Genomic DNA, 15334 nt, shown 5'->3' with positions numbered 1-15334 from the left:
GATGTCTGTCTGCTGAGCCAGTCTGCTTCTACATTGTCCTTTCCTGGTAGATGTATGGCTAGCAGGTCTATCTTGCGTGGGATGGCCCATCTCCATATCTCCTGCGCTAGTTTCGAAAGCGGGGCTTATTGTGTCCCTTCCTGCTCGATGTAAAAACATCACTGTTGTGTTGTCTGGATCAACACTCTCTGGTTGTACAGTTTTGTTTGGAAGGCCTTTATGGCTAGGAAAACTGTCTTCAACTCCAGGTAATTGATGTGTCTGAGCGCATCTGCTGACCCTTGCTCATTGCACCATCAGGATTCAAGCAAGCCGGGCCGACGACGGCTGAAATGCCAGAAACCGGTCCCCGGAAGCTTGTTTCCTTCCCAGTATAAGAATTGGCTTGGTAGTTTGGTTTGCCCTGTTCCCATCATGCACTGGGACAGGAACAGACTAATTTGCATGTAGCCAGGTTCTGAGCTGGGATGGTGCAGTGAGCTAAAAAACGGTGATGGATCAAGCCCTGATCTCTTGACTGGGAAAGAGTATTCTGCATCATTCAGAAACTCTGTCCATCACCACCCCCTTTTCCAAAATCGCATCTGGTTGTGTCCACAGGCCTCTTACCTTAAGTTTCTCCATGTGAGCGCCCCATCCCCTCTGGGACGAGTCTGTGGTAATGGTCACTGTTGGCGTTGGTTGCGTCAGAGGCTTCCCCCCCCTTGTTATGTTCCTCATGTTCCACCAGGCCATCTCTTTCTGCACTGCATGCGTTACAACCACTAGATCCTCCCAACCACCTGTAGCTTGTGACCATTGCTCCTGTAGCCATTCCTGTAAAGGTCTCATGTGGAGCCGTACGGTTGGCACTAGGTGTATGCATGATGCCATCATGCCCATGATTTTGGTCGCTGTCCTCACTGTCAGAGCTTGCCCCTTCTGGTAGAGCTGCGTCTCCCGAACGAGCGCGATCCTCCTCTTCTCGCTGGGAACACCTTGCTCTGTAAGGTGTCGATCTATGCTCCCAGGAAGATTTTTATTTGTTCTGGTTCCAGAGAGGATTTTCCCCAATGGATGGAGAATGCTAGGTTCATTAGTGTTCTGGTCACTCTCTGTGCGTGCTGCTTGCAAGTTTTGTATGAACTTGCCTTGATCAGCCAGTCGTCCAGGTAAGGGTACACATGTATCCCTTCCCTTCGTAGGTGTGCTGAGACTGTTGCGAGGCATTTTGTGAAAACCCTTGATGCCGATTTGAGGCCGAACGCGAGGGTTGTGAACTGGTAGTGGTCTTCTCCGATGATGAATCTGAGTAGGTGTTTGTGGCCCCTGTTCATTGGGATGTGCAGGTAGGCATCTTTTAGGTCTATGGTGACCATGAAGTCCCCGCCTTGCAATTGAGGAAGTACCTCTTGTAGGGAGGTCATCTTGAATCTCTGCGTTCTTACGAACTGGTTTAAGAATCTTCGGTCCAGGATAGGTCTCATAGGTACGTCCACCTTTGGTACCAGGAAGTATGTAGAGAATACGTCCTTGTTCCTTTCCCTGTAAGGTACTGGCTCTATGGCTTGTTCTTGCAGGAGCTCCTTTGCTTCCTCCCGAAGGAGCTCTAGGTCTTTCCTCGCTAGTGGCCTTTTTGGCTTCCTGTCCGTTGGCTTTCCCTCCAACTCTATGCAGTACCCGTACTGTATGATGTCGAGTACCCATTTGTCTGATTTTATACTCTTCCACTCCCTGAAGTGTTTCAGTCTTCCTCCCACTGGTCTTACATGTACGGAGGTGTCTAGTTCATGTAACTCCTGTCCGATGTGTTTCTGCTCCATCCTGGGAGTTTTTGCTAGAGTGTGCACATGGAGTTTTATTAAGTCACTTAGAGGCGGGCTGCTGTACCCCTCTTATTTTGCCCATGTCCATTCCCTCTCCCGCAAAAGGACTGGCCTCTTGGTTGGTACTGCCAGGACTCTTTTTGCTGCCCCTGCTGTGTCTAGGCGTCTGCTTTCTGGGCTTGCTGGAACTCCTGGTGTGATGTCCCTGGCTGGTTTCCTCCCCTCCCGTTAGGACTTCGTGACGGGGTGCCCCTTTTAGTACCACATAACTAATGCCCCCTTGGATCTTGCAGTCTAGTTATCCTTTTTCAGTTGGCTGAGATTTTCGTCAACTGGGGCCCCGAACAGCGTTTCTCCGTTGAACAGTGTTGAGGATGCTGTGCTGTACTTCTGGCTTGAAGCCCGAAATCCTGAGCCAGGCCTGTCTTCTCTCTGCGATGCCCATCATCATGAGCCTGCTGGAGGTGTGTGCTCCGTCGAGGGCAGTCTTGAGGCAAGAATTGGCTACATTCTTCCCCTCTTCGACAAGGTTTTCAGCTCTTTGCTTGAATTCCTGTGGCATGTTCTTTATTAACTGGCCCAGCTCTTTCAGGATCTGGTATTGGTGCCTGTTGAGCAGTGCATTGGACTTTGCCATGCACCAGTGCATTGCGGCATTCCGTTCAATTCTTCTCCCCACGAGGTCCATCCTCTTGCTTTCTTTGTCTGGAGGTGGCCCAGAAGTGGTAGGCACATTGGCCCTCTTTCTTGCCGTGGCTGCGATGGAGTCTCCAGGGACCGATCCCTGAATGTAGAGTGGGTCCTTGGAGGAATGTTTATACTTTCTCAGTCCTGGGAGTGACGGCTTTGAATGTAGCTGGTTCCTTGAAAGCCTCTTTTCCCTGTGCCATGACGCTGTTGAGCATGGGCAGGAACTGGCTCCTTGTTTGTGTAGGGAGCAGTGTCTCGAGAAGGAAGTCTGCTTTGCGCTTTTCTTCATCGAGTTTTACCTTGAAAACTGCAGCCGCATTCCTGATGACTGTTGTAGACTCCGATGTCATCTGTCGGCGAGGGCCTCGAGGGATACGTGTTGGAGGCTTCCTCTGGACTATCGGTGTCGACGTTCCTGCCAGTCTACTTCCTGAGTCTCCGAGGATGCAGACCCGAGGAGTGTCCTGCGGTCGTCTCCTTAATCCTCTTAGTAGGAGGCCTCGTCTTCTTGGTCGTCGAAGGTCTCGACGCCCCCAGACTGTCCTTAGACGTCAGTCCTCCTCCTCTGTTTCCTCGACCACCTGTACCCTAGGTTTCGTCGGGATTGTGTATTCCTTCATCCTGGCATCGAAATCTATTTTCAGCTGCAGGATGTTATCCATCTCGGCCTCGAGGAGTCTTTTCTTTTTCTCCATTTCATCCGCGTCGAATGGATCGGCCACTCTTTTCGGCGCCGAGCTGACATTAGTCGTCGAAGGTTTCGGTGCCGAGCTGGCTCTCGGGTCCTTCGTCGAAACTGAAGCGCCCTTCGGGTCCCTTTCCCTCTGCGTCGAACGCTCCTTTTCGGGGGCGATTTTCGACGTCTTCTGCTGTTCTCCAGCTTACGCCGCCTGGGAGTCCTTCTCAGAGGATCCGCTGTGCCTTGCTGTAGCCGCTGAAGTTTTCGGCGTCGGCGCTTGAGGTTTTGCCATCAATTTTTCGAGACTCGGGGTCTCTCTGTGCCTTAGGGGCCATAGAGTCTCCTACCTTCTTTGGAGTCTTTGTAATATCGGTCTCTACGACCGTGTAGCCGTCGTCTTTGGCGGCAGCGTTGTCCTCCTCTTCTGATGATAGCCCCAGGTCTCGAAGGGACGGCGGCTGTCCCTTGCCCTGCATGGTGGTGTTGGCTATCCTCTGCCTCTCTCACTCGAAGAGTCTTCGGCGTGAATGCGGAGCAGGCGCTGCAGTCCTCGCTCTCTTGGTCGACGGTAGGCAAAGGTTGCAGACCGGGTGCTGGTCCTTTGCGCATACTTGTGGTGGCAGTTACGGCAGAATTTGAAAGGAGTGTTATCCATCTCATGCATTCAGGGGGGCCCCCTGAACTTGCATTCTCCGATGGACGTCAAAGTTCTTGAAGTTCTTCTTCTCCTTCGTCGTCCTCCTCCTCTTCGATGATCTAGTCTCCTGTAGTCTTCTCAATCTCTTTTCTTGCAAAAGGTGTGTATCTTCTTTCACCAAAAATGTCTGGGGCCCTTTTGGGAACGATCCAGACCCAACCGCGGAAAAAAGAATCTGAAGATGGCACCCAGGAGTGGGAGCTTCGGCAGGAAGCGTGCAGATGTCATCGGAAATACACCAAAGGTGGGACGTAGACGCCCACCTGGGCTACGAAAATAAATAAATAAAAATAAAGACTACGAATTCGGACACAACCACAAGACCGCGGAATAATGCACAGCATAGTGAATCCAGAAAGATTCACGCTGCAAAATGACAATTCAAGAAATGCCATATGGAGAACCTACCCCGAAACATCTGCTACGATCTCTATATTTGAACAAAGTTATTCAAGAAGTAATTCACCGCTCTGGGTAAGAAAAAAAAAACGTTCTTGAAGGAAGAGCTACAGGGGATAATTGAACAAGAAGTTCATAAGTGCATACTGAAGCAGTTTTAGTTAAGGGGGCTGCAAAGAAAACTGGTTTGCCAACTTAGGGAGACACCCTTCAGATTTCTCTTAATATGCAGAAAAGGTTAAAATGTCAAAATAACTTCTGTAACAATGCTCAGATATTACTAAAACCCACTTGACTACTCAGGCAGTTTGTGAATGATTTACTAGGTTTGTACCAACTTCCACCAAAGACCCCCCCCCTCTCCATCTCTCCCACAAACCTACCTGCAAGCCGCCTCTTGAACCCTCTTGTTGCTGTCCAGTATACGCTTCAGCAGCTCGGTCATCAAGGGCTTCAGGTACAGGTCGGGGGGCTGGCTCACCACCCAATGGGCATATCGGCTAAGGGTCCAGCAGGCAATTGAGCGCACGAGGGCCTTCTTATCGGACAGGCACTGGATGAGATGCGGGATTAGCTCAGGGAGATAGGGCACCATGCCCTGCATGCAGCCTGGTAAACCATAGACAGAAGTTAGTTTGAGTAATTAGACCTCAAACAAAAAGCATACAAATGACTGGGCTGTTCATGGAGTAATGCACAAACAGCACATGCAACCCACCAGAAGCCATATACTGAAACTTATGGCACCAAAATAGCAGAAGCTGCTTTTGAAGCCAACACTTTGTCACTAAAGTGATATCCTGGTATTAGTAAGGATAGGAATTACAGCCCCTTACCACCCTCCACCTCAGGCAGCAGCCTAGCAGACAGGTCAGCGTTCCTTGGATCAGACAGTATGAATACAATAACCCCTCATTTATTCAGGCTAGATCATTTGCATCACTTCCAAGGCCAACCCTTACTGCAGACAAACAGCTTCTGGTACTAGATTGAAACTTATATTAAGCAACTGAATTAAGAAATCGGTTTCCGAAAACCTACAATAAAGAAGAAATAGAGTTTGAGCAGATTTAAAGTATGTAAAACTATTTCCATTTGAAGTTATGAAGAAATAAGGGCATTGCAGACAAACAAGCTAAACTGGTTTTGTGCTGGAAAGAGCTGGGGAGTAGCAGAAAAGACAAATGCGCCAAACCAGGTACAGAAGAGATGTGTGTTTGGAGTGGGGGTGGAATTCAAAGAAACTAAGCAACGGGGAGATGTAGAATGGAGGCAGAAGAGAAATAGTCCACTAATGTGGGAAAGAGAAAAGAATACCACAGACGCATAAGTAGTGACAGAAAAATGGAGGGTAAGAAAATTGTCCACAGGGAGAGCTACAACTTACAACAGGGGAGAACGTAATTTGGAAAAAAAGCGACCCTCTGGAAGTGTTAAAACATATGTATTTGGTAGTTGGATGAAAGTCAGATTTGGTGACTTGCTATATTGATATTTTCAATTTAGTACAAATCCCACGCAGCAGGGTTAATACCATAGACCAAGGCAAAGGTCTCTGATCATCTTTTTATATTTGTAACTTCATAAGCCTGTGAGGGAAAATTAAAAAGGCAAGGAACGCAAATAAAAGTTTTTCCAAAAAGATACAAGTTTAACAAGCACATCATACCCAGAGTATTTTTGATAGGTGCCTTTAATGAATGAATAAAACATTTCTTCAAACAACTTTACAATTACCTGCAGCTTCCTTAAAGCAGTTTTAATAAAAACGGCTGAAGTGCTTACTTTTAAGAATGTGTACCAAAAATAATCTTTTAAATCATGCTGAAAAATTGATTGCCAGACATATTGGTTAAATGTTATTCTTGGAAACCATATATAGACAAGCTGCAACTGAAGCAAATAGTGATGCACAAACATGGATAGTATTTTCTCCTTTTTTCCAACTTCATTTGCCGAGCACAAGCGGGCACCCACCAACAAAATAGTGTTCTGGTGTGAAAGGGATTGCCTCCAGAAAAGGGTCCTTTAGAGCAGGAATTGAAAAGGAAGGTCTTAAATGACTTACAAAAGCCCAAAAGATGTGATTCAAGCAGCAACAAGTGCCAGTGCTTGGATGCCAGGAAAGAGCAGGTGTGACCTCACCACTGGGAAAACTTTTCAGAAAAACGAGGAGCACAAGACTATATCCGCGTGACCATGCCAGTAAGTACATTGCTTTGGGGTGTAGGATGAATATCTTCAGACTGAACAAGGCTTTAGAAGGACAATGTTTTAAGTCATAGTTTGAAACTACAATTCAGTTTGTGTTGCTATACCACCGAGCCCATTTGGGGGATGCTGCTCCTACAGCAAGGAATATAGATTGGACAGCAATGTTCACTGTATCAATACTAATGTTGCAAAGAAGACCTACCTTCAGCAATAGCCCCAAGGACAAGAATGCCAGACTCCTTGATGACCCACTCAGGGTGGAAGAGCAGACCCTTGAGGAGTGGGAGGAGGTGGGGCAGCAAGTCTTCCCGAAAGACATTAGCAAGAACATCAAGTGCAGCAGCCGAGCACTTTCCTGCATTAAGAAAGAATATAATCACTGTAAGGACACCAATCAAACGTTTAGTCATATTAAACAGGCTTATCAATACAAACTAGATTGTCAATTCCATCCTAGAAATCAGTCACATCTTGAAATTACCCAGCAAACTGCATTCTTCCCTGCTGCTTTTTGGGCCCTTGGATTCAACAATTGCTGGATGCGATAGCCATGGTAAAATACTCACAACAAAGTTAAGGTGAACATTAAGTTCAAACTGGGGATTGGCTGCGGTCGTTTATTTAAGATTCAGCAAAGAGCTTAACACGTGCATTTGTAATAGTGGAGAAGTTGGCATCAAAACATCTTAGAAGGAAACATGTCTACACAAAGGGGGACAAAGAATTTCACTGGCACGTCTGATTCTGTCCAATACTCTCATTACATGTGCACAGCAGTGCACTAAGTAACCCACTAGCCACATTAAACTGCACATTTGGGAAAATTATAAAGATTAACTCAGTCAACCGTGGCATATAGTGCCTACCCAGCACCTACTCAGGTTCCAGTCCGAGAGAGTATCATCGTCGTCGTCTTCATCATCCCCGTCTTCGTCATCTGCAGTGCGATCCTCCTCGTGCTGCAAGGTGACCGTTCTTGATTTGTGGAAGCGTGGCTTGATGTCCTGCTCGCTATCTGGGACAGTCTCATCTTCTTCAACATCCCCCTGATCAAAAAGTAGAGCTGGCAATAATTAGTACAAAATACAAGCAATTTACCTTCTCAACTCAATCTTGCAGAACCCACATAAGTCTGAATACTGTGGCTGCATCAGTTTGCACAAGAACAGAGACACTAATTAGGGAAATCGATGTAGAAGACTGCCTGCACATTTCCAAGGAATATTGTAGCACCTGGAGGATCTTACTTAGCACCTTGCTTTGCTACTCCTACCTCTACAGCCCCCAAAACCTGAACACACTTGACAGGGAGAAGAGAAGGTGTTAAAAGTAAAGCAGCAGAGGACAGGGTACAGCTCCCACCTCAGCCACAATATCAAAGGATTACTGCAGCTCCTTGAATCAGACAGTATGAATACAGTGACCACATCATGAGTCAGGTCAAGATTTATGCATCACTTTCAAGGAGCTTACAGAAAGTGTAGCCAAGGGACAATAGCATAATTGGAAGAACGGTAAGTAACCCAGATTTCCAGTCTCCATATAAAATCAAAAGTACCCAAATATTAACAAAACCACCAATAAAGTACTACACTGCCCCCTGCCAAACATCTCTCTAAAAGCCAGCTAAGAGACTTCTTCACCCAATGGGCAGGAGAAAACGGCAATGATAAATGCCCTAGGTGCAGGGACGAACAAGAGTCTATAAGTCATCTTCTCTTTTTTGTCCCCTTTATGTTGCTCCCAGATCGATGTGGGTGAAACCTATTTGTAAATGGATTGGCACCGCAGACATGAAGAGGCACTAAGAATTCTATGTACAGACACCAGACCCCCCAATTGCTATAGCCATGGCCAAGTTTTTTAAATGGGCATGGGTAATTCGGGCAAAACAATTACGGCAGTGAAATGAAAATCTAATATCCAGCTACTTAATTTAGCTGTAAATGTAGGGGATGTATCATTTAATTGAGCTTTGTGTAAAAACACCCTGGACTGTATACATGAATTTTATGGATTTTATGAATTTAAGGATATACAATATTCGGCAATAGTCCTTTGCAGTTTAATCTCTTCTTAAATATTTATTGTATACATTTTAATGGTATTTTATATATTGGGAAATCTGTATTTTATGTACTGCTTTTATGACTTGTCGAATAAAGTTTATGAATTAAGACTCCTTCACCCACCCTCTTGGTCTTACTTTACTATTCAGTACAAACATATTTGCTGCACTGAGTTTCTTCAAACCTTCTAATAACTCCTGCCACCAAAAAGATACATCACAAAGCACCAGACATCTACATATTGAGATCACAATAAAGCACACAAAAAAGCAATCACAAATGAAGAAGTACATTTCACAAGATGTCCAGCTGAAAATATTTCATACCATCCCCTACCCCGGTTTACAAAGGACATGTCAGACCATTAGACACGGAGGGCATAAGATTAGAACAGAAAAAAAAGATAGCCACACAGGACGACATACCTTTAACAAGATGATGTCTATCTCAGAGTACTTCATGCCGTTCACGAGAATGGGAATTAGCCTGTGAAAGTAAAAGGTCTGGTGTGAAAGTGTGATACACACATCCAAAGACAACGGACATGTAATGACTAAATCACATGTTGGAAAAATGACCTGAAATAGATTAATGCAAAGCATATGCTTCAAAAGCCTACTTCCACCTGCTTCACACACATCCATCTATTACGCTCTCTTTCTGGTCTCTACATGCTGAAGAGGTTGCAACACATACCATGACTACACAAATACACCACAAGCCGAAGCACACAAACTTCAGTTTATGCACTCTTAATAAAAAGCCACAAAAATGGATACAGGTATGGTGCCCAACTTTTACGCTTGCACGTAACCTTAATCTACTTCGAGACTAAGGGTTCATGTTTGGTGTGTGTGTGTGTGCATCCGTTAAAGGCTTAATTGTATAAAAGGTGGTTATGGAACTGCATGCTTTCTAATGTTGTAATCCTAATGGTGCAGTAGACCCTAAATGATGCTCCTAATGCCTTAATACAAGCTTTTCCAACGAGTAGCTTGTGAGCTACTGGTCGCTTTCGAAATACCTGCAAGTAGCTCTCCTGTGTGCAATCCAGCTCACTAATTTAAGTTACTACTTGGTTTAATATATTTGACCCAAAATTGACAAGTGTCTACGAGACAACTATCTTTTCGGAACTTATGGTGAAATTTGGAAAAGAGGTGTTGTAGTTCCAAAATATATTTTAAGCATTTTAGTGATAAAGAACAATTTACTTACCTTTGGTAATTATGTATCTGTAGGAGACATTCTTTATAGATTTCTTACCTTAGTTACCCCCAAGCGTTCGACTGGATCCAGAGAATTTTTCTTCAGCAATACCCCTGCGCTTCAGTAGGTAGCGCCGGTCAAAACTGCGAAAAGTGTGAGAAAGTGCCCGCTTTCTGCATAGTATGCCCCCACTTTTTACTGTAATTCTTTGAATGAGTGCGCCCTGGGCTCCTGCTAATCAGGTACCCAGGGCCTATGTTACTTACCTAAAATGGCATCGACGCCTAATCCAAATTGGCATCGCTGGCCACAGGTCAGCCACTGTTAAAAATGGTACCACAGGTACTCCGGGCACTGTGACCAGAGAAGGCCTCTAAGGGCTGCATAACTTAGTGCCGCCCTTAGAAGTCCTGTACCACTACACTCTCAAACTGCCCTTGCAGGCTGCGTGCTTTGGTGAAAAACAAAAGTGAAGAGTCGACATGGCACATCCCTGTGTGCCATGCCTGCAACCTACTGCCCTGGCCTACATCAGCCACCCCGCCAGCTGGGTGCACAATGCCAGTGATGAGGGTACAGGTGCATGAGCCCTGTACCCCTACAGTGCCCAAGTCCATTCTTTGGCATTGTAAGTGCAGTGGTGACATTAAGAGTATATAGTGGTGGGCGTGTCATTACGAACTCCACACCACCATAATGGCTACAATGAAAACTGGGAAGTTCGGTATCTAACTTCTAAGACCATTAAACCCACACTGACGCCAGTGTGGGATGTTATGTAAAATTGCAAACCGGAGGTCCTCCATTGGAAACCCCAGGGCGCCCGTAGTCGAAACCGCACTCTTCACCCGGCCACTTCAGTGCACCCGAGGGTGCACCTTTTGTGCTACTTTGTTTCCCCATTTGCCCCGACCTAAACCCTAGGAGCTTTGCTCCCACAACGGAGTGGCCTGCTCGTTAGAAGCTACCAACCGGAGCACCCCTGTTGGATAACAATGGGCCTCAACACTGCACCCGGCGGCCTGAGTGCCGCTGAGGGTGTAAAAAGAGTGCATCACTGACCTTTACTCCTACCGTCGATAACTTACCTTTGAACCGATTTCAAAGTGTGGAGTTTTGAAATCTAAAAATATTCTTTACAAATCGTATGAATTACCAAAACGCATTTACTTACCTGGTTGCAAGAAATGTCCCAGTGCTGAATCTAAGTATCCAGCACAGTAACACCTGTAATTCACTGAAAAGGCCTATTCATTTCAATTAACTGTATTTGCTAAGTATTGCAACTTACTGCATCCCCTGTAAATCAAAGTACAATTCCTATTGCATTTGCAAACTGTTCTACATTCAGCAACTTATTACTGTATTTAATGCTTACCTGTGCCAGGCTTGCTTGGTTCTAAAAATAAATTAGTATATATATTTTTTTTTTACACCAAATCAATTGGTCTAGAGTGCAGTCTTTGTGTGTGTGAATTCATTTGCTGACTGAGTTTGTGCATCAAATGCTTAACACGGTCTTCTGATACGGTCTTACTGCTCGACCACTCTACCACAAATAGAGAGTAAGGTTCTATCTAACTTGAACCTCTGCCTACCTCTGGGGTCACCTGGACTCTTTACACACTATACCTCATTTTGGTGTAGTATATATAGAGCCAGTTTCCTACAGTAAAGGGTGTTCCTAACTCTAGAAGTCAGTTCGCAGAGCAGAGAGGATCGGTGGGGCAGGAAGGAATCTTTAACTAATATAGGTCTTAGAGTTACATAGTTACCAAAGGGAAGTAACTTGTTAATCTCAAAGAGACTGTTATAGATTCCTTACCTTTGAATAGATACGCCAGCAATACCATCCGCGGAAGAGGGTCTGTGAACTAAGTGACACCAGAAAATCCTGGAAGACAAAACGGGCAAAGTAGCCGACCCTTCGGACTGGACTATCCAGGCAGTAATGTCAGTTGAACATGTGCATAGAAACCCATGTGGCCGCCAGGCAGATATCGAGGAGTGGGACTCCCCGCGACAAAGCAGTAGTTGCTTCCACAGCTCTAGTGGAACTAGCGCGCAGCCCCACTGGAGGTTCCTTTTTAGCCAAAGCGTAACAAATCTTGATACAAAAGACCACCCATCGAAAGATAGTATGCTTTTGCACAGCCCTACCTTTTTTGACACCGACACAAACAAGGAGGTGAAAGTCCACCCAGAACTCCTTTGTGCGGTCAAGGAAAACAACGCACACTTTGGGTCCAGAAGGTGGAGTCTCCTCCTCCTTGGAAGGGTGCGGAAGCGAGAAAAAGGTGGGCAGAGTAATAGTCTGAGGGAGGGAATACTTTAGGCAGGAATGACTGTCTTGTTCGAAGCACCACTTTGTCCGGATGGACTGAAAAGATAGGAGGCTTAGAAAAAAAGAGCCTTAAGCTAGCTCACTCTGCGAGCTGAGGTGACAGCAACGAGAAAGGCAGTCTTCAGAGTGAGAAGCCTGAGAGGTCAATTGTGAAGAGGCTCGAAGGAGCACACAAGTTACGTCCAGACAAGATTAAAGTCCCATTGAGGCATTATGGAAGAAGATGAGGGAAAGATGAATAATGCCTTTTAAGAACCAATTTACAATAGGGGACTAGAATAAAGAGGGCTGATCTGGCAGCCGAAGAGAAGCATAAATGGCTGCCAGGTAGCCCTTTACAGTGCCCAGAGCAGAGCGCTGCCGGGGCAAAGAAAGGAGGAACAAAAACCTCAGAAAGAGGGGCAGAAAGGGGCTCCACGGCCTTTGCTGTGTACAATTCCACAAACTTATTCCATCGACAGATGTATAGTGTCTTAGTGGAGGGACGCCTGGCTTACAAGCTAACATGACAGACTTCAGAAGGAAGGTCAAAAGCTGTCAACTGTTGCCGCTCAATCTTTACGCAAGGAGGTGGTGAGTGGACAGGTTCGGGTGGAGGACCATCCCCTGCTGTTGCGAAAGAATAGCCTCTCGAAGGGGCAGTGTGATCGGAGGATCGATGGCCATGCTCTGGAGTACGGGGTAACAGACCTTTCGTGCCCAGTCCGGTGCTACAAGAATGACTTGGGCTTGTCTCGCTTGATCTTCAGGACTCAGGGCAGCAGTGGTACAAGCGGAAAAGCGTACAGGAGGCCACAACTCCATTCGTAACGAAATGCGTAGCAGAGCGAGTGCCGCCTTGGAAACTCCAACACGTAGAACTACTGACATTGCACGTTCTCTTCTGTGGCGAACAGATCTAACCAAGGCCCTCCCCGCTGCTGAAAGAGACCATGCACCACCTCTGAGCGCAGACGCTATTTATGATCCACTACGCACCTGCGGCCGAGTTCTTCCACCATGGCGTTCAGAGAACCTGCCAGGTGTTGAACCTCCAGGGTAATGCCCTGATTTTCGAGCCATGTCTAAAAGGCGAAGAGACTCTTAACAAAGGGTCCACGACCCCACCGCCTTGTTTGTTGCAGTACCACATGTAGGTGGTGTTGTCCATGAACACCTGCACTGCCTTCCCCTTGAAGGAGGAAAAGGAAGGTCTTTAGTGCCAAGTAAATCGCACAGAGCTCCAACAGGCTGATATGGAGACCAGACTCTGCTAAAGACCAGACTCCTCGGATATCCGCCTCTCCTAGGTGGCTGCCCCATCCCAGAAGTGATGCATCGGTCACCACCGTGAGGTCTGGTTGGGTAAGGGAGAGGGTTCAGCCTCCTACCCAATCTTGGTTCGTCAACCACCACTGCAGCTGTTGCCCAGTTCCCTCCGAGATCTGGACGCAGCCAGCAAGATTACCCTGATGCTACGTCCACTAGAACTTCAGGCCCCACTGCAGAGCCAGCATACACCATCTAGCATGATCCACCAGCAGTATGTAGCAGGCTAGGAGGCCCAGCAGTTTCAGGGTCATTCTTACCGAAATCCGGGATAGAGGTTGAAACATCGGTTTCATAGCCTGAATATCCCGGAAACACTGCTTGTGAGGATAGGCCTGAAACTGCACTGTTCAGAACTGCCCAGATGAAAGGGAACGACTGATAGGGAGTCAGGTGTGACTTTGGCATGTTGATAGTGATCTTTAGAAAATGCAGGAGGTCCGCCGTAGTGTGGAGGTGGGAGACAACCGACTGGGGCAAACAAGCCTTTAACAGCCAGTCGTCTAGATAGAAGACAAACACCATCGTCACTTTCGGGAACAACCGAAGAGCACTGGTAAACCATCCAGTTTCGAGATAGGACGCAGGCCTTTGTCCTACTTGGGCACCAGAAAGTAGCAGGAATAGCGACCACGGCCTACTCCTGGCACAGATACCCTCTCAATAGCTCCATTGGCCAAGATATCCGAGACTTATTGGCGGAGAAGCACCAAATCCTCAGACATGTCATAGACTGTGGCATCGGCCACCTGTCTGACATGAATTGCCAGTGGGGGAGGGGATGGTGGATAAGCTTGCGTGGGCCAGTGGCTGGACTGGGTCGAACGTGGCGAGGAGACCCTTCCATAGCCACAGAAGGGACGATAGGTAGACTGTGGGGGACAGGAGGATACAGCAAGGCCTAAGGATCTGGCCGCAAGTCAGAGAATCCTTCGCACGCTTGAGCGCAGAGTGCCTTTTCGCCAAAAAGGCGACGGCCACTGAAGGACAGGTCCAGCAAGGTTGCTTGAACATTCCCCTGAAAAACTAGACTTCCTCAACCAGGCGTAGCGTTGATGGGCTACCAACATGGAAATCGTTCTGCCCAGCGAGTCAGCGGTATCCAGTGCACAGCAGATAGTCAATTTGGCTGCATCTCTCCCATTCTTCACTGCTGGTAGCACCTGCGCAACCGTATCCCAGACTGAATGGGCATAGCAGCCCAAGAGGCATGCAGTATTCACATACCGCAGCGCCAAGCGGGAGGAAGAGACCGCTTCCCAAGATGATCCAGCTTCTTGGATTCCCTATCCTGGGGGGGCGGAAAGGAATGCACACCTGGATGAAAAAGCTTGGACCACCAAGCTCTCGAGGAGGGTGTTGGGAGAGGAAAATGGGATCACCCGGAGCCGGGCGGTGGCGGCAGGAATTAGTCTGCTCTACAGGAGCCCCTGTGCTGGGCTTGGACCAAGTGCCCAGAAGGACGTCCTTGAGGGCTTCATTGAAGGGCAAGAGGGGTTCAGAAGAAGTTATCGCTGGTTGAAGCACCTCTGTCAGAAGGTTTGTCCTGACTGCCACTGTAGGGAGCTCCAGGCCCAAAGCCTCCGCTGCCCTATGCACCAAAACTGCATAGAACGCCCCCTCCTCCATAGCCAAGGTAGGGGGAGATAGTATGCTAAGGTCTGGGGAGGTATCCAGACCACTAACATCACCCAATTACTCTCTCCAGCCCGGCTTACCACTAAGTCTGCTAAAGTGTCCAGCGACCCCTCCCAGTCCTCATCACCACCCTCAGGGCGGTGGGGAACACCTGGGATGAGCAAGGGCACAAAAGTACCCTCCGGCGTCTGATTCAATGTCAGCTGAAGTCGATCCAGCTTCGGGTCCATCAAGGAGATGAGGACGGGGACAGTGTCTGCCGGCAGCACGCCCGACGCTTGG

At 47.3% G+C, this 15334-nt stretch overlaps 1 protein-coding gene across 2 annotated transcripts in view; it reads right to left on the bottom strand.

The window, feature by feature from the left end:
- Positions 1–15334, bottom strand: part of TNPO2 (transportin 2) — a 179546-nt gene that overhangs the window by 85562 nt on the left and 78650 nt on the right. For both annotated transcript variants that reach the window (XM_086950639.1, XM_086950640.1), the window contains exons 10-13: positions 8979–9039; positions 7362–7530; positions 6687–6839; positions 4654–4879 (exon numbers count right to left, since the gene is read on the bottom strand). In XM_086950639.1, the coding sequence (XP_086806765.1) occupies positions 4654–4879; positions 6687–6839; positions 7362–7530; positions 8979–9039 (609 nt within the window). The remainder of the gene's footprint in view (positions 1–4653; positions 4880–6686; positions 6840–7361; positions 7531–8978; positions 9040–15334) is intronic.

The sequence above is a fragment of the Lissotriton vulgaris genome, unplaced genomic scaffold, assembly GCF_964263255.1.
Source record: "Lissotriton vulgaris unplaced genomic scaffold, aLisVul1.2 SCAFFOLD_562, whole genome shotgun sequence".
Classification (NCBI taxonomy): domain Eukaryota; kingdom Metazoa; phylum Chordata; class Amphibia; order Caudata; family Salamandridae; genus Lissotriton; species Lissotriton vulgaris.
The sequence above is the reverse complement of the archived record's forward strand: the minus strand, read 5'-3'. Positions and strand labels throughout refer to the sequence as shown.